Genomic DNA, 24966 nt, shown 5'->3' with positions numbered 1-24966 from the left:
TTATACATCAGATTCCAACTGGCCACAGCCAGGCTTTCAGGCCCTACAAAGCTCATGGCTGTGGGGCCTCTCTGATTTGGGGAGTCTGGAATGTAAAGGAATCTCTCAGTCTTTGGTTAGGAAGCTACTTGCCCTTTACATTTTCAAGGCTGCCTTCCCACGGTAAAGCCTTGCAAACCAATCTCAGGAGCTGGAAGGAGCAAACAGCTCAGCTCCACTGTTACAGGGCAAAAGTGGGAAGGGGGCTGGAAGCATGAAGAGCTCCGTCATGCATATGCGCATGTGTGATGGTTAATGCACCACACAATGAGTAAGTTACATGTGGTATGTATCTCAAAGAATGACCAGACCTTCCCCATATCCTCAGCCTAGGATAGTGGGGTGATATGAAGGCCAGGAAATGGTTACAGTGAGGGAGTAGGGAGTTGGTTTTCTGTCTTATAAAATGCTACTCTGGTTGTGCAGCTGGGCACTTCCCTACATTCAGGCCAGCCTCTCATTCCAAGTATAGCATTGGTGCCTGGAACAGGAGTAAAGAGGTGTGGGAGGCATACTTGTGAAATGCACAGACAGTTCTCCCTAGTCCCTGCTCCAGAAAACCTCTCTCCTTCCGTTTATAACTGTCCCAGGTTGGCTGGGGGGACTGCCAGAGGGCCGTGAGTCATACCAAGAGGCCTAAGGAAAAGATGGGGGGGGAGAAGGGGGTTGTTTATGTGCTTGTTTCAAATCTGCGTTCCTGCCAATAGAGTGTGTGTGAGAGCAGAGCCAGCAAGCAGCAGCCTTGGGCCGAGTGCCTCCATTCTGCTCCCTGCTTCAGCTTTTGGGCATGCCAGAGTGAAAGCAAGTGAAGTGGAATTCTCAGTCTAGGCAGGCTCTACACAGCAGCAGGATCAACATCTCCCAGCTCAGGATTGTACAGTGGGAGACTCAGCTCTCCAGCCCCAGTGCTGCAATAAGGAATAGAGGAGGCAAAGAGAGAGGAACACACAAAATAGGAAAAAATATGGACAAATCTGAGGAACTAATAGGAAGCCACGCAGTGAAGTACAGCAGCATTGCTAACTTGCAGGGTTTTATCCCAAGTCTCACAATGTTAGTATTTATCTAAAAGCTCTAGCTCCTGGAGTCTTGCAATTATGTGTTCATTTCAGCTGCCTCCAAAAAGAGAAAAGAAAAGAAAAGAAAAATATTTCTAGCTCTCCTGGTTGTGCAGGAAAACGTGAATAAAAAGAACCCAACTTTTATTTGTCTTTAAAATAACAGAATTTCAGACTCACAAATTGTGTTATCTGACTCATGACTGAGCTGAACAATAGTAAGCCAGAAAGATAAAGGCCTTGGGGTAAAAATTGAGGGAACCCATGAAGGGGGAGGGATAACACAATTTAAAAGAGGAGAGAGAGAAAATGGAGAAGAATGGGTGCTAACTATTGGAGAAACCTCACATCCCCTCATGTGAAAAGCCACTAGAGAGATACAAAGATCTATGCCCACCCCAAACGGTGATGTTGGGGGAGAGAAAACAGCTCTGACAGTCTTAAGCAAACAGTTTTAAGCTAATTCCCACTCCAAGATATTGAGAGGTTGGGAGACATAGACTTACATTTAGCTGGAGTGGAGTTCTGGTAAATATTTTCAAACATGGATTCCAGTCTGATGCTGTTACAGTTCCCAAATGGAGGCTTTCCACCCTCTATGGAGCCACAAAGCTGTTTTAGGGCATCCATGGGGCTGAAGCCCCAAGTCCCAGTGCACCCCCTGGAGAATGGGGTGGGCTGTAACAGTCTCCAGGAAAAAACGCTAAAGAATTTAAGCTCTGTGGACAAGCTGTCAGGGCAGAGGTTTGTGTGGTGCTAGATGGTTGTTGGGGTCTTCAAAGGATTAGCTATGGCTATGGGTGCCCTATCTATCCCCAAAGTGCCAAATTAAGATATTCATATGAAAGCCATCCTAAAATTCACAAACAAGCCCTCAACCTTCTAGCACTGGGGTGGGCAAAGGGGCCTCCGTGGGACAGATCTGTCCTGCCAAGCAGGCTGATCCAACCCACAGCTGCCCAACTGCTCTCCCGTCCCCAAGCCAATCTAGACTTGGGGACTGGGGAACGCGCGAAGTCTCCTCTCCCCACCATAGGCATGCGGCAACCTGAGGGAACTGTGCACCCTGGTGAGGGGAGGAGACTTTGTGCACTCCCCTACCTGCAAGGCCCTGATTGGCCTGGGGGCGGTGAGAGTGCACAAAGTCTCTCACTACACACCCCACCCTGCCCCTGATAAGGTGAAGCAGGTAGTGAGAGACTTCATGCGCTCCTCCTGCCCCCCAGGCTGGGGGGAACGTGCAAAGTCTCCTTCCCCCAGCCAAGGGTGCACAGCCCTTCAGGACGGGAGACCCAGAGACTATGTCTGCTGCCCCAGCCCCAGCCCCTTCACAGCAGCTGGGAGGCATAGTGCTGGGAGGAGAGGGGAGGTGCCTCCCAAACTAAGGGGAAAGCCTCTTTTTCCTTCTCCTCCTGATGTTGCTGTGCTCTTATCCTTCCTTCCTTGGCAGGGGAGGGCCCAGATTGGCCTGGGGGTAGAGGGAGCGCAGGAAGTCTCCTCATACTGCCAGGGGCATGCGGCACCTAGAGGGAACTGCCAGTTGGCAGGGCAGGGGGCAAAGACTTCATGCACTTCTGCACCCCTAGACTCAAAGTCTCCTAGCCCCGCCCCTTCCACCCGAGGCCCCACCCCTTTCAGGGTGGCCCACAACCACTTCCGAAATTCGCAAAGTGACCCCCTTCAAAAGTTATCACCCACCCTTGTTCTAGCACCTTAGCTTCCCCCAGGCCTCCAGCTTGTCTGCACTGTCCCTGGCAACACTTTGACAATATTGACAACTACGCCTGCTAGAGCTTCACTTTTGGAACAGTTCGTGTGGGCTTGAAGTTAAGAAGCACTTTCTGTGCTCTTTATAGTGGGGAGTCAGAATCAGGGCTGATGATACTGACATGGCAACATCTGCTACAGTTAAACTGACCTGATGGCATGTGAGATACAGACAGGACTTTCAGATGGCTTTTGTCTAGGAAAGATACAGGTTCACACCCAACCACGAAAACCCGCCACCACATCTCCCAGTTTGACCCCCCCACCAATGCACCAGGTTGCCAGCCCTCCAGCCCTGGCCCGGCATCTCCAGGAATTAAAAATCAATCTTTAATTAAGGATTGTGAAATGGGATTAAATCTCCAATAATACGTCCAACCAAAACTGGCCACCCTACGGACACAGCAAGCAGTCGGGGAGAGGTAGCATTCCCTTGTGTCCCTATGAGCCTTCCCCCCTGTTTGCAAAGAGCACGTTGGGGCTGCAGTGCAGGCAAACCCTGTGTCCTGCCTGGGCACTAAGGAGAAGCCAGAGCCAGTGAAGGGGACACTGCAGGCCTGGCTGACTTGGGCCTCCCTGCACAGCCACTAGGATTAACACTCAACTTCCTTCCCCTCCCCCCACCGTTTCCATGGGGAGGCTGACCGTCTCTCTACAGGCCTAAAGACCTCTAAGCCCCGCCCCCCGAAATGTAGCCACGCCCCTAGCGACAGTAAGTGCCACTCCCTGCCGGTGACCTCACTCCCGTGCTGTGCTCCTCAGCCACGCCCCCGCTCCCTCCCACCCCGCCCGCCGGCCCCGCCCCCAGGCCGGCCGGTGCTGGCTCGCGCCGGGATTCAACCGCTGCCCCTCAGTGGCGGTGGCCGAGGCAGCGGCGGTCGTTGGCCGCGCGCGGCGGTGCGGGTAAGGCTGCCCCTCCCCCGCGGCGGCGACAGGCCGGACCCGGCCCGCTCCCCTTAGCCCCTGCGCTCCCTGCGGGGCGGGGCCAGCACCCGGCCCCCTCCCCGGCCCCTGTGGGGGAGGGACCCGTTGGCCCAAAGGGGGGCTCCGGCCGTGGCAGGGTCCGTGGCGCGGGCGGGGGGAGCTTCGCGCGACCCCGATCCGGCCTCAGCGGCGCTAACTGGCGGCCGGCACCTCGTCCAGCGCTTCTCAGGCAGCCCGGCCTGGCGCGGCGGCTGCCCGCTAGACACGGTGCGGAGCCGGGCTCGCTGCCGTCGCCTCCATGGGGCAGGTGGGGAAACCGAGGCAGGGGCAGGCGCGGAGGTGGGGAGAGTGACAATGCCCCTTGCCATTGAATACAGGGGGGAGGCCTGTGGCGCCCTAAAGACTAACAGGTTTGTTTGGGCATAAGCTTTCCTGGACAAAACCGGCTTAGTCGGATGCATCTGAGGAAGTGGCTCTTTGTCCATCAAAGCTTATGCCCAGATAAACCTGTTAAGTCTTTAAGGGGCCCCGGGACTCCTTGTTTTTGCAGATCCAGACTAACTCGGCTACTCCTCTGATGGGAGAATAAAGGAGGGCGCTGGCCTGAAAGCAGACCTTTACAGGGTATTTTCTCCCGGAGTTGGAGAGGCTTGCCGGGGGATTATTCCTACTGCTGAGTCTGATTCTGGGCAGAGTGCTAATAATGTGGTGCCATGTACAAAAGCAAAGGCTGGCACTATGGGGGGAAGGGATTAGCAGAAAAAGCCCCAGGGCACACTGCAGTCCTGAGTTTTGCCCCATTTCCCTGCCTGCTGATCATCTTGAAATAAACCTCACAGTGACTTGTTGTCACAGAACCAGCAAGCATGTAAAACAGCTTAAGTAATTACAGTGATAGAAATTTAGCCATGTTAGTCTGGGGTAGCTGAAGCAAAATGCAGGACAATATAGCACTTTAAAGACTAACAAGATGGTTTATTAGATGATGAGCTTTCGTGGGCCAGACCCACTTCCTCAGATCAAATAGTGGAAGAAAATAGTCACAACCATATATACCAAAGGATACAATTAAAAAAAAATGAACACATCTGAAAAGGACAAATCACAAGTAATTACAGTACTTGTTCTCACTGTCAAGTTTCTAAGGAAGCTCTAATATCAAGACTAGTATGGACTGAACACCAACAATTACTATAGGACTTCAGATTTCTTTATCACACGAATTTGCATGTGTTAAGCATTTTAAGATTAAATCACAGCTTTCAAATATTAATATCCAAGATAAAGACATTCGGCTTTACATACACAGGTGTTCTTTAGAAGTCAAAATGGCCTCTAAGCTATTTTTAAAAAGTAAAGGTACTATAACTCTCCTGCAGTTCCATGGCCAATTCTTGTAATTTTACAATTCTGCCTCACACACATGCACAACCTTTAAAAAAATCTCTTTTAAACTTTTGCTATATGAAGGCAAAACAGACTCCAAGGGACATGGTGAAACTGATTAGGCACAAAGTGTTACCAAAAGTAAAAAGCAAATTTCAGCTGGATCATTTTAAGTTGTCCTTTTAAATTGCTGTTTACAACAGTATAATATTGGAATGTGTTTATATGTGAACATTTTTTCTTTATCAGTTTCCTCTTCTTAGCTTTACACAGCCATTATCACAAATGTCTTTATTTACAATCTTTTGCAGACTGAAATCCTGAGTGGAATGAAAGTCAGACTGAATAACCTACACAATGTTGATGACCGGGGGCGAGAGTGAAGGACATACTGTTCTTTAGCATCGTTATTACAGATGATTTAAGAGAAATGAAGATTTGTATTCTTTGGAAACATTAGATTTTAACATCTAAACTATGTTGTCTGTTTTCTACATTGTAAGTTTTACCAGTGATCCCATATTATTGCAATAACACAGAAATGCAGGACCAGCAATTGGTGAAAAGTCCTAGCACCATAGAAGGATTAAGCTGTCTGTCTTTGAAAGAGCATCTTACAGCCAAAATGAGCGGTATGTCTCTAAGTCAAAATAATGAGGGAATTGCTGAATGTAACAGAAAAGAAAGCAGAAATGAAGAAGATACAGTGGAACTTGAAATGATGCAGCAGAGCCTCTCCCTGGAGAAAGTTAGAAGAAGAAGTTGTGAAGAGTTTTCTGAGAGCATTCATTGTACATCAGAACCCAATAGTTCCTGGGGTGATTTTGAAAGTTTCAATGAATCGTTAGTCAAGTCTGAGAGCATCATTGACACTCTTGAAGTTTTGGTGAATTCATCAGAAACAAAAACTTCTAAAAATGGTATAGAGTTAAATGGAAAACATTGCAATACTTCTCATGTGTGTCACTGCTGCAAACCATCTCCACAGGATGGGAGGGAAACTAGTGCTAGTTCTCTGGATAAGGTATGTATTACTAGTAAGTCAGACACTGCTAAAAGTTTATTATTCTACAGTTCCCTTGGGGTTCTAGAAAGCGCATTCAACAAACAGCACTTTGGGAGGATACACTTTTAGGAGGAGGAAAATATAATTAAATGCAACGTTGATGATTATGAAATGATTCATTTTCATTAACTACCATGGATTAATATTTAATGTTATATGCTGCATTCCGATTCAGTTGTTTCATATCAGCAACATAAACTACTGTACATGCTTTGGGGGAGGGACTTATATAAAGGACCGGGCTGTCACCATTACTGGAATATGTGGGAGAGTAGGATAGGGTTACAAACATTTTATATATTTAAAAGCAGGGATTAATAGTATACATAATACGTAGCCAATCATAGCAGCAGTTATAACTTACCACCTATCTGTGTGTTACCAGATGGCTGTTTTCTAAATGCCAGAAGTGAATTTTGAGAGAGGATTGAGTGGGGTGGTGACTTTATGGATTTTGACTGGTAACTTTACCCATAAACAAAGGGTAGTTTGGACTTGTGGGAAAAGTGGTGATTAAGGCTGGAATCACTGGCAAAGAAAGGTAAGAGTTGCCTAGTGATATGACATTAGGATGTATAGAGAAGTGGGCTAAATTGTGGAGGGTTTTGAAAACTAGGACAAGAAGTCCGAGTGTGTTGGGACAGAAGATAGGGGAGTATATGGAGAGATAAATATACATTACTAGTTACTCTTAATCAAAACAGACTATACCAAGTCATTTGATATCTCTCTAAACATAATTTAAATCTCTTCTGCTACCAACATTCTACTTTAATCTTCATGGTTAACCAAAGCAATGAGATGTCTGATACATTTGAGTGGCATACCCCACTTTGAGTTGTGTGTGCAATTTCATAGTAGAGAGACTACAATGGTCTGCTGGGAATGAACATAACACAATTTATCCTTCGCTCCCCTGCTCTCTTGGTATGTTGCTTGCCTTCAACTGTTAGCTCTTTGGGGCAGTGTCTGCATCTTGGGTATGGAGTATGCCTAGCACATTGTCACTGCTACCAGTAATAAATAGTAATAATTTAAGACAGAAACCTTAGGCCTTGGATTGTAAGTCTACGAGCAGATTCCTGGGCCTTCGAAGAAACATTCGGCCTGCTCTCCATCCCCCCCCCCCCCATATTATTACCTAATTGTCAGTTATAAATCTTATAATGTATTTTATTCCTTCTTCTGAAATATCTCCTATTGGGCACTGTCAGTCAGGATACTGGACAAGAATGACCATTAAGCTAGTCTCATATGGTAATTCCTCTGTACCTAGCCTTAACAAAGTATCAGAGGGGTAGCCGTGTTAGTCTGAATCTACAAAAGTGGCGAGGAGTCCCGTGGCACCTTATAGACTAACTGAAGTGTTGGAGCATAAGCTTTTGTGGGCAACGACCCACTTCGTCAGGTGCATCAGACGAAGTGGGTCTTTGCCCACGAAAGCTTATGCTCCAACACTTCGGTTAGTCTACAAGGTGCCACAGGACTCCTCACTGCTTTAGCAAAGTAATTGATCTCAACTCTGACATGCATTATGCCAGCCGGGCTGCGACCCTCTGGCTGCCGGGCCGTGATGGCTCTGGGGACCTGGGCTGGGATACACTGCCCAGCACCTCCCCTCCCACCACAGCTGTTGGGAGAGGCGTGTCCTGCCCCACCTCTCAGCCAACCAGTGCCAGGCAGGGGACTCTGGGGGCAGGGCTAGCGGGGAGGGAGGCTCTAGGGGTTAAGGTTGGTACTGGGGGGTACTGGGAACAGGGCTAATATTGGGGGGGGGGGGAAATTGAGGCTGGCACTGGGGGGAAGTCTGAGGGTGTTGGGTGCAGTCAGGCCCTGGAAACAGGATCTGGCACTGGGGAATCTGGTACGGGGGCTCTAAGAGGCAGGGGGCTGGCATCGGGGGGCTCTGAGGGTGGCAGGCTGGGGTTGGGTGAAGAGGACCCTGGGGTTAGTGGCTGGCCGGGGGGGGTGGGGAGTGGAGGGATGTGGGCTCTAGTGGTTAGGGCTAGCACTCGGGGCCTCTGAGGACCAGGGCATTTTAAACCGTGGACTGGCAAACCCATTCACAAACTTTTGGCGGACTGGTCACGTTTTATTTGCATATTTGAATATTCATTTGCCTAATGAATAGGCAAATAAAATATTACCAGTCCACTAAAAGTCTGTGAATGGATTTGCAGGTCTGTAGTATAAAAAAGATTGGGAACCACTAGGCATTCAATAGCAATATGACAAAACCATAAGATGAAGGAAAATAATGCCGTAGTTGAGTGTTAGAAATAATCTAAGCAGAGAAGACAACTACACATATTTAAGAGCTTCATAGCCAAGAAAATGACAAATATGTATTGGTATTAACTTTACCTATATCTGGCTATATTGTATGCTGGTGGGTCAGCTCACTAGCCAATACTTTGAATAAAGCTCCTTGCAGTGGCATAATTTCAGCATTTTCTTTAACAAAAACTTCAGTATCAGCTCAACATACACCTTTCATAGACTATGATTCCTTCAGGAAATTCAGGAATTGCTGCCGGGCCTTTCCAAAAGCCTCTCCCTAATAAGGCCTCTAATCCCTGCAAGTATTACCTACCAGCTCATTTACCTGATTGATACAGAGTCCCACCCACTCCTTCCTGTCTCCCTGCCTCTCCCTCTTTGACTAATCAGGCTCCATCTTACAGGAGGTGCTCTGTCACATGACATTTGGTGAGCCGTAGCCTTAATACAGCATGCTGTTACATATGTACAACAGCATGAACAATTTTTCCAGCTCCATGTATATCGATATAGATGGTTTGGACACTTCAACAATAACTCTTCAGGAAAGTTCGCTCATCTGAGCCTACACGTTAGAAGTAAATCTCTTTTCTGACTATCAGACAAATATTTGGACAACCTAGGATGCGCCATCATTCCTTGAGACTTACTGGCAGCCCAGGCTCATTCCTTACATAAGTCTTCCACCAGCTGCACAGAGAGGGATTAAGTATGTCCTGTCCAACCAAGAACAGTCTTCTTCTCTATAGCTGTAAAAAGGCATAGAAAAAAGACTCCAGAGTTTACATTCCTGATTTCCAAGTTGTCACTATTAAGTACCCTACAACACTTGGATAATTTGCTAACTCCATCACACACATAATGGATTAAAGAATGTTATAAGATGCTCCCCTTTGTTACCTTCCACACACTGAGGTGCTTTAAGGAGATACAAATAGCTTAGTCCCAAAATTAGACCTGCTTAGAGATAGTTATAATTTGATAGTGAACCACCTGTAGATTTAAGCTATTTGAATTAATATTTGGAAAAGTCCCTGGACTAGTGTTGATTTACACTTAAAATGGCATTTTTAATTTTTCCACTTTATTCATCTGAGACAATGAAAATAGAATAGATAATTTTAATTCCCCGTTCTCATGCAATTACTGGGTTTGGGTTGGAAACGTACTACAGGAATATTGCAATCCAAGCAAACAGTTTTTAAAAATCATTAAAATAATTTACCATTCTGGACAAAAATGAAATTAAAGGTCAAAATTGAATCTTTGGAGCAGATGGACTGAGCATTTCTAGAACAGATCTAGATTCTTCCTATTGTTACTCACATGAGCAGCCCATATTCCTGCAAGTAATCCTATTAATTGCACTGGGACTGCTTGCATGTCTTAAATCATTCATATGAACTAAGATCTGAACCTGAAAATCCTCAGTCATTATTGTCATAAGAGAAACGTGTAAGTTCTCCCTTCTGTCTCTATACTAGCAATTAAAGAAAAGCACCATTTTGTGATGCACACATACGGAAGTGAACCAAAGACATTGATTTAATCTTTATTAGACAGCCTATAAACTGTGTGTGTAGAGTTAGCGTTTGACTACTTATAATAATGTTGATATATCTAGTTGTACCTAGTCTCCATATCTTTCACGTATTCTGCCCAATCCTTCATTCAAGCAAAACTCTCCTAGATTTCAGTGTTTGTTGTGCTAATGGCCTTTGCATCTAGGAATGTTAAGTAGCAGTTAATTAGCTAATCAAGTAGTTAATGGAATTTCTATCGACTACTTGTTTGGTCAAAAAAAGGGGCGCTCACTATCTTCACCCCCACCCCCCCGCTGTGGCTCTGCCGTTTAAATGTAGTAGGAGCGGGGTGCACAGGACCCGGGCTCTTACTACATTCAAAATGCAGAGCCGCATTGGGGTTAGCTCCCAAGGGTGGCATGATCTGGGACTAAGCAGTCCCTGCTTATGCCAGCTCCAGGACAGCTGCGGCTCTACTTCCCCTACCCTCTCCACACTGCAGAGACGGTGCTGGGGGGAACGGGCTTAAAAGCCAGTTCCCCCCATTCCCCGCTGCCTCTGATATAGAGGCAGTGTGTGTGTGTGTGGGGGGCGAGTAGTCAAATAATGACTCAACTATCCGATAAGCCTAAGTTTATCATGTAGTAAGCTACTCAAGTAGTCACTTACATCCCTATTTGCATCAGGCTTACAGTCGCTGGCAAAAACTCCCCGTGATTTCAGTTAGCTTTGGATCAGGTCCTTTGTGAACTGCAGGATTCGCATTATGAGGTGTTTAATAAAACTCTGCTTTTTCTAGGCCAGCATCAGCTGTGAGAATATTTTTAAGTTGAGTTTTCCAGAAGTCATTGTTCCACAGTCCACAGAGAACATAAGAAGCCTAGATCAAGTTCTTGACACAGATAATGAAGACATTGGCATTCCTGAATTTATGAAGAGACAGCTTTGGTAATGAATTTAAGTCGACCTGGCAATAATACTGTTAATTTTTCTGAAAGAAGAAATTGGTGGGGGGGGGGGGGGAAGAGGGATAAATGTACTTGTTTCAAATTAAAATAAACTATGTTGGGTCATCGCTATAAGTCACCCTGGAATACATGTGTTCCACACTAAAGTCATTGACGTTTGTAGGAACTGATGTGTTATAAGTCCTCCCATTCCCCGCTGCAACTTTCTTTCTCTTTCCCGCATATCTATGTGTTGTTTCAGAGGGATAGCCGTGTTAGCCTGTAACTGAAAAAAATTAAAAAACAATAAATAGTCCTGCATCAGCTTAGAGACAACCAAAAAATGTAGATGGTATCATCTGAAGAAGTGGGTTGTAACCACGAAAGCTCATGATACTATCTACATTTTTTGTTAGCCTTTAAGGCAGGTGTGGGCAATAATTGTAGTCCAGGGCCATTTCAAAAAATTTTGAAGTGGCCTAGGGGCCAGGACACTTCTGTGCTTCCCTGCCCACAGACCCTTATTGGCCTGGGGGCAGAGGAAGTGCATTAAGTCTTTGCACCTATGCCCTGAAGAGAACCGCCAGCTGTTCTGAACAGCTGGCAGTTCCCTCTAGGCGCCTGTGCCCCTGGCATCAGGAGGAGACTTTGCGTGCTCTCCCTGCCCCCAGGTCAATCAGGGTTTTTAGGCAGGGAGACCACAGGAAATCTCTCGCTCTCTGATTCTGCCCTGCCAGGGGGAACCATGCTTAGAGTCAGCTGCCAGCAGAGTGACAGCTGGCGGTTGACTCTAAGCATCACGTGCCCCTTGCAGGGCAAGAGGAGACTTTGCATGCTTCCCCCCGCCCCTAGGCACTGATTGGCCTGGGGGTGGGGAGAGTGCGCAAAGTATTTCACTCCCTGCCCCTACCCTGCAAGGGACACGTCCTGCTTAGAGTCAACCCTAATGGTTGAACTTAAGTGCTGTACGCATGGGAGGAGTCTTTACATGCTCTCCTTTCCCCAGGCCTGATTGGCCTTGTGGGCAGGGGAGTGGCAGGGCATCCGTGGGCCAGATCAACCCTCTTGGTGGGCCAGATCCAGCCCCCAGAGGCCCTTTTGCTATCCTCTGCTCTAAGGTGTGTCAGGACTATTGTTGTGTTTTGTTGGGTTTTTTTGCCTGTTTCTCTTTCACCAAGAATGTCAGCACAGGTCTTTCTTTCCCAGCCATGGGTACTTTTGTGACCAGAGCCTCCTAATTCCTCCAGTAATTTATGCTCCTCCTGTTAGGCTACATGCTCTCCTTAATCAGTGGTTGCAATGGGTAACTTGGCTGTTTGTTAAGTCTGCTGGAATGCTGATCAACTTGTCATCTGTTTTTGAAGGATTAGTATTTCTGCACTGGTAGCAGTGCTTGTTTCAGCATACATCTGGAACATTGTAATCAACAAAGTAGTCTTGGATATTTGTGCTTTACGTTAGTAACGGTCAATAGATTATACCAGGAGCGGGCAACAATTTTTGGCCGGGGACCACTTCAAAACTCCAGAAGGGGCAGGGCCTAAACTGGAAGGGGCAGGGCCAGGATGATTCTAGGCTACCCCACCCCCAGACCATAATTGGTCTGAGAGTGGGGGAGCCCCTTTGCACCCCCTTCCCACTAGGTACCCATGCCCCTGACAGGGCGGGAAGAGGCTTCCCATGCTCCCCCACCCCCAGGCCAATTGGGGGCGGGGAGCGCACTAAGCCTCCTCCCACCCTGTGAGGAGCATGTGGCACTTTGATGTGCCGCATGCTCCTCGCAGAGCTGGGGCAGGGCAAAGGAAGCTTCACGCAGCTCCCCTGCTACCAGACCCTGATTGGCCTGGGAGCAGGAGGAGTGCGTGAAGCCTCCTCCTGCCCTACCTCCATCCTGTGAGGAGCATGAAACACTTCTAAGAGCCACATGCTCATCACAGGGCAGGAGGAGGCTTTGTGCGTTCCCCCCACTCCCCAGCCAATCAGGGCCTGGGGGCGGGGGAGTTCCGCGAAGCTTCCTTCGCCCTGCCCCCGCCCTGCACAAGTATATGGCACTTTGAAGTGCTGTGAGCTCCTCGCAGGGCAGGGGGGAGAGCAGAGGAAACTTTGTGTAGCTCTCCTGCCCCCAGGCTAATTGAGGCTTGGGGGTGAGGAAGTGCATGACATCTCCTCCCGCCCTGCAAGGAGCGTGTGGCACTTTGAAGTCCTCGCATGGCGGGAGGAAGTTTCGCGCTCTCCCCTGCCCCCAGGTCCTAAATGGCCTGGGGACGGGGGAGCAGCAGGGCCTCCGTGGGCCAGATCAACCCACTTGGCGGACCAGATCTGGCCCACGGAGGCCTTTTTGTCCATCCCAGGATTATACAGTAATATACAATAAAATAAATGTTTTTATTTAGTTTTCCCTCAGTAAGCTCCTCTTATGCATACCAATTTGATCAGGTAATTTATTGGTGGGAAAGGAGAGAGAAAGAGAGAGATTGTTATTTTTAATTCTTGGAAGGCACACCAATATTATGGTGCTGTGCAACATACAAGGAACCTAAATAGTATATGTGACAAACAACCCATGGCGCAGAGGTTAGCCACATCACTTAATGCTACTGGAAAGTACACAGATACAATGGATGATGCATAAGGCATAAGAACCTTCTTCAATTTAACATCCTGATTTAGATGCCTTATTCTTTTCCTTTGTTTTTCCTTGGAACTGGGTCTTTGCTTTAAATACTTTTTGAGCATCACAGAGGAGGAAATCACACCTACAGAGATGAGACCAAATATGAAAGGTAACTCACGTGACTATCAGGCTGGCTTAATGCAACATGACAGCTGAAAGAATGAGGATTGTGAGACACAGAATAACCAAACTAGGTTAACTGCCTTTTAAAAGAACTAGCACTCTGCTTTTGTACCTGCTTGCTCTCCACAACATAAATTGGACATCACCACCTCTGGATCATGATATTTCTAATATCTATTTCCTATTTACTTCTACTCATTCTGGAGATATGGGGCATATAAAGATTGCTGAGAAATGTTCTTACTGTGTGGCTATTTACAGGGCTTGACAAACCGCAGCGAAATCTACTTGCCAGCCCCTCACTGCACATACACAAGACCTGCATTGTGCATGCGCACGCTGCAGGTGAATGGGGTGACTGGCTGAAATCTATTCGCCATGGGTAAGTAGATTCACTGATTTGTCGAGCCCTGGCTATTTATTTGATGAGGAAAAAGCATGCATAATTTTTTTGCCATTGCTTATATCACTGAACATCATGCATCTTTGTTAGCAAGTTAGGTTGATGGCTTCAAGAAATAATTCTAAGATTCCATAGTAGGTGGTTCCAGGTGTACCTCTATACAGTTGTCTCCTAGAAGGTTGCATTTGAATTGAAAATTAAATAATGGCTTTATATGAGGTGTGGATTCAATTGGATTTTGTTTGGAAACTTTCTTTGAACTACAATTTCAAGTTGCATTTTTTTTCTAGTATTGACTCTGGAAACCTCTGGAGAACTCTTAGAGACTCCAGTAGCACCATGGGTTTAAGAAGACTCTGGAATAAATCCCATTGCCAGGAAAACTTCTTATCTGCTCTTGGAATAGATGTAAATCAAAAGGTAATTTAAAGATATGTTTGGCTAAAAGACCAGTGTAAGTGTATAATTTTAATTTGTATTAATTTAAGTAGTCTAGGCAGAAAAAAAATCATTTCTCAGTCACAAAGCTTCTCTAGGAACCATGTTTTGGTGGATTGCAAATACAAATGTTTTCAACTAAGGCCTTTTTGATGATGTATGAGCTTGTCTACACAAGAAGTTATTCCTGATTAATGTCTTGTGTGGACACACTTATTCCAGAATCATGACATAAATCAAGAATAGTACCACTTTAAATTCACACTCCTTTATTCCAGATAAACTGTTATGTGTAGACAAATCCTTAGTTTATGATGTTCTCTGCCAAAATGTTATAACTATTATTATGGTGCAAAGACCAAATTCTGGCTGTCTTTGCCAATTTATAACAGAGAATTTACTGGAAACTCCATCGTAATGACAGTATATCACTTTGTTTTGATTACAGCGTCAATTTTAGGTTTAGTTGGCAGAGTTCCACTAATGTAGGGATTTTTTGTATAACTTGAGGTAGAGAAATTATCAGAATTTATATAAGATATTCTGAGTTCAGTCCAGTGCCCAATGAAGTCAGTTGAAGCAGATATTGAACTGTTCCTTGTGAAAAACAAAATCACTTGGGCTGATTCAGTATCATACGCTTGAATATCTGGCCTACCTGTGGCAGGTTGGAACACAATAGTCAGTTTGCCTTTACGCAAATCATTTCACCCATTTTAGGGGAAAAATGGAGAAACTGTATTTTAAATAAATTAAAAGTGTAAAAAAAGCAAAATTTTAATCTCTCAAGGTGGAATTTTTTACTGTTTTTTTTTATGTTGGAAGGATTATTTGGAGGTAGCTTTTCATTATTATCACTTGTTTAGTTAGCATAAATTTAATCTTTTTGCTCTGTTTTTCAGAGGTAGCAATATCTTCATTAATAATTGCTATTAGGTTCTTGATAGTTGTCTATTTGAAACCCTTGGTGTTAACTGGATTAATCAACCTTTCACACAAATTTATCATACAAAACTGTAGTGCTGGTTAGTCTCATGAGACCTGGTCTACACATGAGTTATCCTAGCATAACTAGGGGTGTAATTTTATTTTTAATTGAAGGAGCATTACTACTGTTTTCATGTCAATGCAAGTATATCAGTATAGAAGTGCCTTATACTGGTACAGTTAAACACTATTTCTGTGAAGGAATAACTATGATGGCATAAAATGCCTTTATGCCAATATTAGAGAGATTAGATGGGTCAGGTAATATCTTTTATTGGACCAACTTCTATTGATAAAAAGAGAGAAGCTTTTTAGCTATACAGAGCTCTTCCTCTGGTCCGGGAAAGTTACTCAGGGTATGTCTACACTACCCTCCTAGTTCGAACTAGGAGGGTAATGTAGGCATACCGCACTTGCAAATGAAGCCCGGGATTTGAATTTCCCGGGCTTCATTTGCATAAGCGGGGAGCCGCCATTTTTAAAACCCCGCTGGTTCGAACCCCGTGCAGCGTGGCTAGGTAGTTTGAACTAGGATTCCTATTCCGAACTACCGGTACACCTCAGATTTATATTTTAGCTTCCAAAAATAAAGTTAAATGTCTGTTTGTTTATTAGTTCTGAGAGGGGAACATTTTTTCACTAGGCAGCAGCCCATTTCTGAGTAAAGCATTCTGACATTGATGGACACTTAATATTATGAAAAGTGTTTTAAATTTTGCTCCTTGTTTACTAGGATGTTTCAGGAGACAGCAAAGATGATTTGGAGGAGACAAACATTAAAGTAAATGAAAACTCAGAGGATGATGGATTCAATATTAGTAACTGTAAAACACTAATTCAAACCAAGGTAAGAGTTTTTCTAAGTTTTTCTACATTAGTGAGTGGTCTCCTATTTTACATGTTGGGATTTTCCCTGCCCAGTTTGTGTTTTAACATACTTTCTAAAGGGACCTGGCAGTTCTACAGCCAAATTTTGTTTTTTTCAAATGGTCTTGGAAATTGTGCACGAAGTACTGTGTATGTAGCAAGTGCAAAGTGAGGTAAGATTGGGAGAGTTAGAACTTCAGGCCATGTGTTATTTATGGAACTTAATTTGCACGATTAATATGGGCCCTGTGCTAAGATTGCCGCAAACATGTCAGATTGATTGATGACACTTTGGTGATTGAGGCTGTCCAGCCACCTTACACCAGGATCAATGTGATGAAGGCAGGAATAAAAAGAGAGCAACACTGACTCAACTCACTTTTATGAAACATTGAAGAAGGAAGGGAAGAAAGAGGGAGGAGGCAGTTGTATCCAACTGGTATTTCAGGTATTCAGAATGAATCAGAGGTTAGGCTTCTACAGCTGATGGAAAGAATAGAGAAGGTGAGAAATAAACAAAACTTCTCTCAATAGAAAACTCAATAGCACACTCTGAAATAAAGCAAAATGGACTTTGGGGGTTTAGGAGCAAAGGACCAGGATATTACTAGGATTTAGCCCATTTGTGTTAAGTATGCTCAGAAAGATCTGACAGGAAATACTTACACGAGAGTTGATACTTTAATCAGATAATGATTTACCAATTTAAAATAACATTTTTTGGTGGCTGTGTACTTTGTCCTTGAATTTAGTTTCTGTTTCAAGCCAGCATTTGCACATGCTGGGGGCAATTGCTAGTGAGTATTGCAAGTTCCATCAGTTTTCTGCTAAAGGAATTCAGTTCATTTTGAAGGAAAGCTTCACATTTAGAAATAAATGTGGCAAAATTGCATTCTTGTTCATTATCCTAAAAAAGGGTCCTGGGAATGTTTAGATGAGTACCCCCAAAAAAGTTCCCTTTCTCTTAAGCAGATAATAAATTGTCTTGTTCCTGTGGTAATGCAAAATGCATGCAAACAATTGCCAGTTTTTAGTTCACTTATAAACTGAATATTGAACTCTGTTCAGTTTTGGACACCTTAGTGCCTGAAAGACATAAACAGGAGGGAGTTTGGACAAAAGAAACAGATGAGACAGAGAATGGTTAGGACTGACTTTTGAAAGAATAAGCTGCAGATACTTCGTTATTTGTAAAGGTGGGGAAATCTTTTCTGGCTACACACTGTGAACATTTGTAAGAGATGGGTTTTTCATGGGAGGAGTGAATCAAGAGGTAAAAATCAAATGATGGGATGAAATTGAAAAAGAAAATGTAGACTGAACAGGAAAAACCTTATTTAATATGAACTAATGGACTCTGGAATAGCTTCTCAGGAGAAACGGGAAGTCCCATAGTTAAATACTGCAAACTAAAATAAATGTTAGTCAATGTCTTATAGTGAACAAACCTGTATTTACTTAGGGCTAGCCTAAATATACTACTGTAATAGGCTCTTTTCCTTTTATGTTCCTGATTGTAAACATTTCATTCTGATAACCCTATTTTTGTCAGTAAGACTAATAATTACACAATCTATGTGAAAATTTAAACTGTTTTAATTGCTTTGAACTATTTACTTGTAGAAAAGCTAATAAGTTGTGGTTTTTTTTTTTCATTTTGACTCAGCTATCTGTATCACCAGATTCCAAACATGGTAATTTCTTTACTTATAACCTGTTTTTGAAGAAGACACCATCAAATGGAAATATGCAATTTAAAAGAGTACCAGGAAAGACCAGAATTTTCAGTGCACACAATCTAAAAATGAAAATTTTCAATAGTGATGTTTGTTAAAGTACAGGTACCTATTTTTCCTTCATTTAAAGTGCAGTTTACTTTCATTTTGTTGCTGGATTGGTACTGAAGTCTAGAGGGGTTTTTTTGGTGGGGGGAAAAATCGTACCACTGTTATAAATGTAACACCTACAGCAATTTTCTTACTAAAAATACTTTTTGTAATGGGTTTTAGATTCTAGTTTTGTGCTAGTAAATTTGGTGGCAGTCATGGCAAATTATGAAGTGATATCTTTTATGGTAATCCGCTAGAACCAAGTGTTACATTAAAAAGCATTTGGTCGTCGCTCTGTGACCTTTTAACTACTGCTCCCTTTTGGATATAAATGGATCTTTTAAATTCAAACTCCATCCTACCCCCAAAAAATCTAAACACATCTTAGGTGTGTTGTAAGGTGTGCCTTGGTGTTACCGTCTCTTTTCCTTCACTTGATTTGTTTTGGAGCATCCATAGATCTGATACTTTGTATTGCTGCTGATCCCCTCCTCTGAGAAGCCCCCTCTACCTCCACTACACACACTTTGACTTTCACATAATTTTCTGTGTATAACTATGGCTCTGTACAGTTTTATCTCCATTGCTCAATGGCATTTTTACTGAGTACTGACCTAACACAATTTAACCAGTCAGCCTGGATGGAGTCACTGTTATAATCAGGTTCAGAAACTCTGCTTGTATTGTACTGTAATAGGATAGCTTTCGAATGAGATTGTATTAACATGACTTTAGAAACATTCAGCCCCCAACCATTTTAAACTGCATAGTCCTGGCTGTAAATCTGTTAGAAGCCAATTGTGCAGTCAAGGCCTTATATTTTGCAGTGATGTAGGCTGCTATTTTAAGACTTCACATTTCATACTAATGACTAGTTTGCCCACTGTTCTGCATGTACAAGTACCAAGTCAGGTACACTTCGTATTTAATATCAGCCACAGAATTTATGACTTGTTCATTACAAACATTCATCTTCACTAAGTGTATGGTACATTGCTCCTTATCAAGAACTTTATATGCAGGTTATATCAATATTTTTGTTACTTTGTCCCTTATGAATGTGAAAACTTTGTGTGATTGTTTCCATTTTAACAAGCCAGATAAGTCTGTACTGTGACTTTATGAAGATAACTTTTCAGCATTATAACATGAGGTTTTGTACATGTTAAAGTATATTGTATATAGTTGAATTGTACAGGCACGTGACAGAGAAACTGGATAATCTGACATTAAATGTTTTAAATGTTAATTTAAATTCTAAACTATTTTAATTTTGTGTTAGGGACCTGTATTTAAATGAGATTCTTACTAAGGCCTTGCCATCCCTTATGCACATGCTTAACTTTAAGGACTGCATAGTCTGTACTGAAAATAGATAAGTACTGGCAGAATTGAAGCCTAAGGCTGTGTCTACACTGCCGCGCCCAAGGAACACATCCACTGTTTTGGAACAGTTTCCAATAAAGCAGACGTGTTCTTTCGGCATCCCTGTATTCCTCATTGTATGAGGAATGAAGGATGTTCTAAAAGAGGAGGTTTTTCAGAAATTTTAGCCCTCTGTAGATGGACCAAATTTTGGAAAAGCCTCTTCCGGAAAAAAAAGTGGAAAAAGATACGCAAATTGCATTTTGCAATTTGCATATCTTTTTCCGATATAACCCTGCATTCTAGACATAGCCTTAATCTGCATAAAATCCAGTCAGCAGTAAAATCAGAGCTGAGTTATACATTTACTAGCAGTAGTAACTTGCAGGATACATCAGTGCTATTCATTTAGGGGGAAAGTGTTTGCTGCTCATTTAGTGGCAACAGTGTATCCTAACCATTAGTCAGTCTTGCATTTGAATGGATGCCATTTAAAGTGGCCCAGGAGTCTAGGACTCAATCCTGTAATGACCTCTGCATGGCTACACCCAAAGTGGGTGTAGGATCAGGGCTGAAGGTTTTATAACTTTACAGAAACACTGACTTTTCTAGTGTTAGAAACCTTCTTCTAGTAAAGTTGGCAAGAGCTAACAAGTCTGCACTGATTTTTGTAAAGTTGTATTTAATAAAATGTCCCAGATACAGATTTCTGTTGTATGTATTTTTTCGCTTACTGTGAAATGAAATGGCAATCATTGCATTAAAGTGCTGAGTCAATTAGGTGCTTAAATACCCCTGTGCAACTTTAACTAATGGCTTCACATCCTCAAGAACTTTGCTAAATTGTGGTCCAAAGCTATAGGTTTTTTATTTTGCCAGTCTAATCAGTTTTATTTTAAAACATACTAGGAGGCTATGCCCCTGCTCACTACGCTCACCAGCCCCGCTCTCTCTGAGGGGGTAGGCAGGCCCAGCTCTTCCCCAGGCTGCGGGAAGAGGAGGGCCAGGGCTACAGCCACCCAGCCGCCTACCTCTTCCCCACTGCAGGCCATGGGCTCTCAGCCCCCCTCCAGCTGTGGGTGGAGGGGTGGTGCAGGCCACAGTCTCAGCTGCAGGAGGAGGGCCAAAGCTGTGCCAGCTGAGGCAGTTAGGGCTCTCCCCTGGCTGCTGAGGAGGAAAGGAGAGGGTTGGCCAGGCCTGGACCAAGCTGAGGGTGGGGCCTGTTCCTGTGGATGCATAGTGACTTAATGGTGTCATCCTGAGGGAAAAGTTTTTTTATATATAGAGAAAGACTAGACAACATTTCAAGATTCGCTTGTAATCTCTGCCCACGGAAATAAGGCTGTGCATAGCTTATTTAAGCTACCTGAATGGCTTTCCCCTTCTCATAAAGAGCTCTTTTAAAGCACCTCTCATCAAGAGCATCACTCTTTCAAGCATCATCAAACAGGAATCTATTCAGAATAAGAGTTAAATAGATTCATACCTTATACATGCATAAATCCCTGCACCTATATCAGTTTTGTGGTTTTACAACCATATTTTGCTCTCCTCTTTTGCCATATGAAAACAATATCAGTCGAGGGCCACAGACAAGTGAGAAGCAAAAAACCCCAAACATACCCTCACTGACGTGGCCCCAGACTGAGAAGAAGAAAGACATTCCCTTCACACAGCAAATTCTTGGAGAGCCCAGCTTCGTAGATTGTGTGTGCTCCAGCCCCATGGTGCAGAAGCAGGGTGGGAGAGGGCTGGAGCACCCACAAAGGCTCCCCAATGCTGGGGGGGCTCATGAGCCTCGGGGCCACATCCAGCTCCCTGGCCTGAGGTTCCCCAGCCCTGCTTTAGATCATGATTTGAGGACTTTAGTAATTCAGCCAGAGGTTCTAGGTCAATCCCAGGAGTGGGTGGGTGAGGTTCTGTGGTCTACAATGTGCAGGTTGTCAGACTAGATCAGGGCTAGTCACCTTTGGAAGCCCCGAGGGCCACAGTTATATTCATAACACATGCCGAGGGCCGCAACTTAACTGTGGTTGCATATACATGCAAATATATGCAAATACAGTAGCTGCTTTCACACTGATGGGTATGAATATAAAGATTGAGGAAAGACTACACAACACACAGGCCCCATTTAAGTCAGTTCTGATATTAATAAAATGCAATATTTATCCGATTTCCACCCATATGACAGCACTTCTAGTGAGCAATGACAGTCCAGGAATTTAACTACTAAAACACATATCAACAGAAGACCATTCTATTGACTTACTTTTTTGTTTTGGCTCCCACCCACAGGTCACGTATTAAGCCCCGTGTAAACACAAACCGCACCCCAGTCTGCAAACAAATGGTTTTAAGACAGTGGGTCCACAGGTTTAGCCCCAATGGTCTGCCACTATATTTACCTGCGCCTCCGCAGGTACAAGCATTTGTAGCTCCTTTTACAGGCTGCACATCATTGTTCTCAACAAATGGGAGATACGGGAAGAAGAGCAGACCAGCACACCACTTCCCGCAGCTCCAATTTTCTGGGAATGGTGATTTGTGTCCAATGGGAGGCTGAAGCGTCTATACCTAAGAAGGTGCAGGTAAATAGAGCGGTGGTCTACCTGGAGCTAGCCCTGGCAGACTGGATCAGGCCTATGGGCCAGTATTTGCCCGCTGCTGTAATAGATTATGGCTGTGTCTACATTGGCACCCTTTTCCGGAAAAGGGATGCTAATGAGACACTTCAGAATTGCAAATGCCGCGGGGGATTTAAATATCCCCCGCGGCATTTGCATGAACATGGCTGCCGCTTTTTTCCGGCTCGGGGCTTTGCCGGAGAAAAGCGCCAGTCTAGACGGGATCTTTCGGAAAATAAAGCCTTTTCCGGAAGATCCCTTATTCCTACTTTCAAGGAAATAAGGGATCTTCCGGAAAAGGCTTTATTTTCCGAAAGATCCCGTCTAGACTGGCGCTTTTCTCCGGCAAAGCCCCGAGCCGGAAAAAAGCGGCAGCCATGTTCATGCAAATGCCGCGGGGGATATTTAAATCCCTCGCGGCATTTGCAATTCCGAAGTGTCTCATTAGCATCCCTTTTCCGGAAAAGGGTGCCAATGTAGACACAGCCTATGGGTTTAACAGTCAACAGCTTAGGATCACGATTCCTTCAAGGGGCTAGCCCCAGCTAGTATGCATGAGTTATCAGTGTTCCCTCTAAGATTTTCCAGCCATGAGTGGAGTGAGTTTTGGCTTGTGCACCAATATTGAGTTCATGTGTGCTGGTTTGGATGTGTGCTACTCTGGTGTCGTGAGAATCACAGGTCCGATGATGCATACCCAAGGGGGGAAGGACAGAACCAGGTGGACCGTTTTAGCAAATAAAAAATATTTATTTATAACAGTGATGAATTTATAGTATTTATTCTAAGATTTTTAATAGACTGTTAATAATGAATTTACAGTATTTATTATATTTATTCTACTATTTCTAGTTAAACGTGTCAGAGATATAAGGATGGGAATGGCAAGGGGAATAGTCTCTATTCTAAAAATATCCAGCTACACTAATTAAATAACAGTGATAACCACAAACTCTATGTACTACCCAAAACAAGTACAACACTAAGCTTATACAACGAAGAAAATCAAATCATACGTACCAACTTACACAGCACATGGAACATTTCAAAGATATCGGTTCGGTTGCGAAGGCCTTGGTTACGCCCGAGAGTCGGGGAAGGTGGCTGGTCGGTTGATCAGGCTGGCAGCACTTTGAAGTATACGGGAAGGCACACGCACGGTGGTACGTGTGTTGCAAAGACCTCGTCAAGTAAACTGTGTGATGGGTATTTATCCCCCAATCTGCACATCGCTTTCCTGCGCTTGCATATTACCATATATGGCCCAATGGTCTCCAAGTGGGGGGTCTGTGTCCCAGGGGTTGGGCCGAAACTGAGCAGGTTTCATGCGACCAAGTAAGCCCCGCAGTTCTCACGCCAAGGTGACAGGTGGGAGAGTCTGAGGCTATTTTCTCCTTTTCACACCTTTCCTTTTTCTAAAGGCAATGGTATGCAGGAAGTGTGCGGCCAGTTTCTCCCAAGGAGTACTGCAGCCCACTATAGCAAGAGCAGCCTGGCCAAACTTTTTTACTGGGGGGGCAGTTTTTTCTCTAACATCTGGCTTATTAGCATGCACACGTTCCCGGCCGCAGGAGCAGAAACTCACCTATCCCGCCACGCAGCATGTCCTGTTCCCAGCCACCGGAGCAGACCCGGCCATGCAGCAGGTCCTGTTCCTGGCTGCCGAAGAAGACACCCCTCTCCCCATGTGGCAGGTCCCAGCCGGCTGCACCATCTCAGCCGGCCCCACCTTCCGGACCAAACACCTGCCACGCAGCTCTCCAGAAGAGGTGGGCATGGAAGAATTATTTGTGCACACCTATACAGGTGCACACCTTTGCGGGAACTATGCACATGAGCATACTTGTGTGCGAGAAATGCAGAAGACTCTTCCACTGCCAACTAATTAGAATTTTTACTTGTAAATGCATCTCCAGTGTACAAGTGAAACAGTGATTTTAGGTTGCCGTGAAAGGCAGAAGCATCAACAAGGCTGTTAACACTTTCACACCCTCTGTAATATAATTAAGTTTACCTAGCCACTAGGTCAAAGGAAGATTTCTTCTGTCAAATCTAATTAGCTCCTCTCTTAAGGGTGAATTTACTGCAGTGACAGAAAAAACTCTTCCATCTCTGAAGTAAATGTCCATGCCACGAGTGGGGAACCTCAGGGCTGGGGGTTGGATACAGCCCCAGAAGCTCAGGGCCCTCCCCTCCTTCCTAGCATTGGAGAGCCAGCGCTGGTGCTCTAGTCCCTCCACTGCCCCACTACGGGGCTGGAGCACACAAAATCTACTAGGCTGTGCCCCCTAGAATTTGGGTGTGAGGGGAATGTGGGGAGTGTCTTTCAGTGAGGGTTTGGGTTTTTTTCTTGCTTCTCACTTGTGTGAACCCCCTGACTGATCTTTCTGTGTGTCAGTGGCCCCAACCCTAGTCTATGCTATAGCGATAGCAATTTCTAATGTAGACATCTCCAAACACCTGCCTCAATGACAAAGGACTTGCTGCGCAACTATTTACTAAAATGGTGTCCCAGATGGTGTCCCACAGCCTGCAGGGCAGGGACAGTAATAGACATACAAACAAAAATTAGTGAAAGGGTCCCATTTTTTTGTTATGAATGATGGTAGTTGTGACTAAAGTTTAAACAAAATCAAAAAGTTGTCAAGCTGGACTTCTACCAG

General features: G+C 44.5%; 1 protein-coding gene across 2 annotated transcripts; it reads left to right on the top strand.

The window, feature by feature from the left end:
- Positions 1 to 3609: 3609 nt before the first annotated feature.
- CLBA1 (clathrin binding box of aftiphilin containing 1) lies at positions 3610 to 20382 on the top strand. 2 transcript variants are annotated; one of them, XM_075926439.1, is made up of 6 exons: positions 3610 to 3767; positions 5486 to 6198; positions 10843 to 10991; positions 14481 to 14610; positions 16349 to 16462; positions 18149 to 20382. In XM_075926439.1, exons 2-6 carry the CDS (start codon positions 5716 to 5718, stop codon positions 18314 to 18316), a joined length of 1044 nt encoding a protein of 347 aa, XP_075782554.1. In that variant the 5' UTR covers positions 3610 to 3767; positions 5486 to 5715; the 3' UTR covers positions 18317 to 20382. The 2 variants fall into 2 exon arrangements, with proteins under 2 accessions (XP_075782554.1, XP_075782555.1); XM_075926440.1 differs by lacking the exon at positions 3610 to 3767 and adding an exon at positions 3806 to 4095.
- Positions 20383 to 24966: the final 4584 nt, after the last annotated feature.

This window comes from Pelodiscus sinensis, chromosome 4 (genome assembly GCF_049634645.1).
Source record: "Pelodiscus sinensis isolate JC-2024 chromosome 4, ASM4963464v1, whole genome shotgun sequence".
NCBI classification, from domain to species: domain Eukaryota; kingdom Metazoa; phylum Chordata; order Testudines; family Trionychidae; genus Pelodiscus; species Pelodiscus sinensis.
The sequence above is the reverse complement of the archived record's forward strand: the minus strand, read 5'-3'. Positions and strand labels throughout refer to the sequence as shown.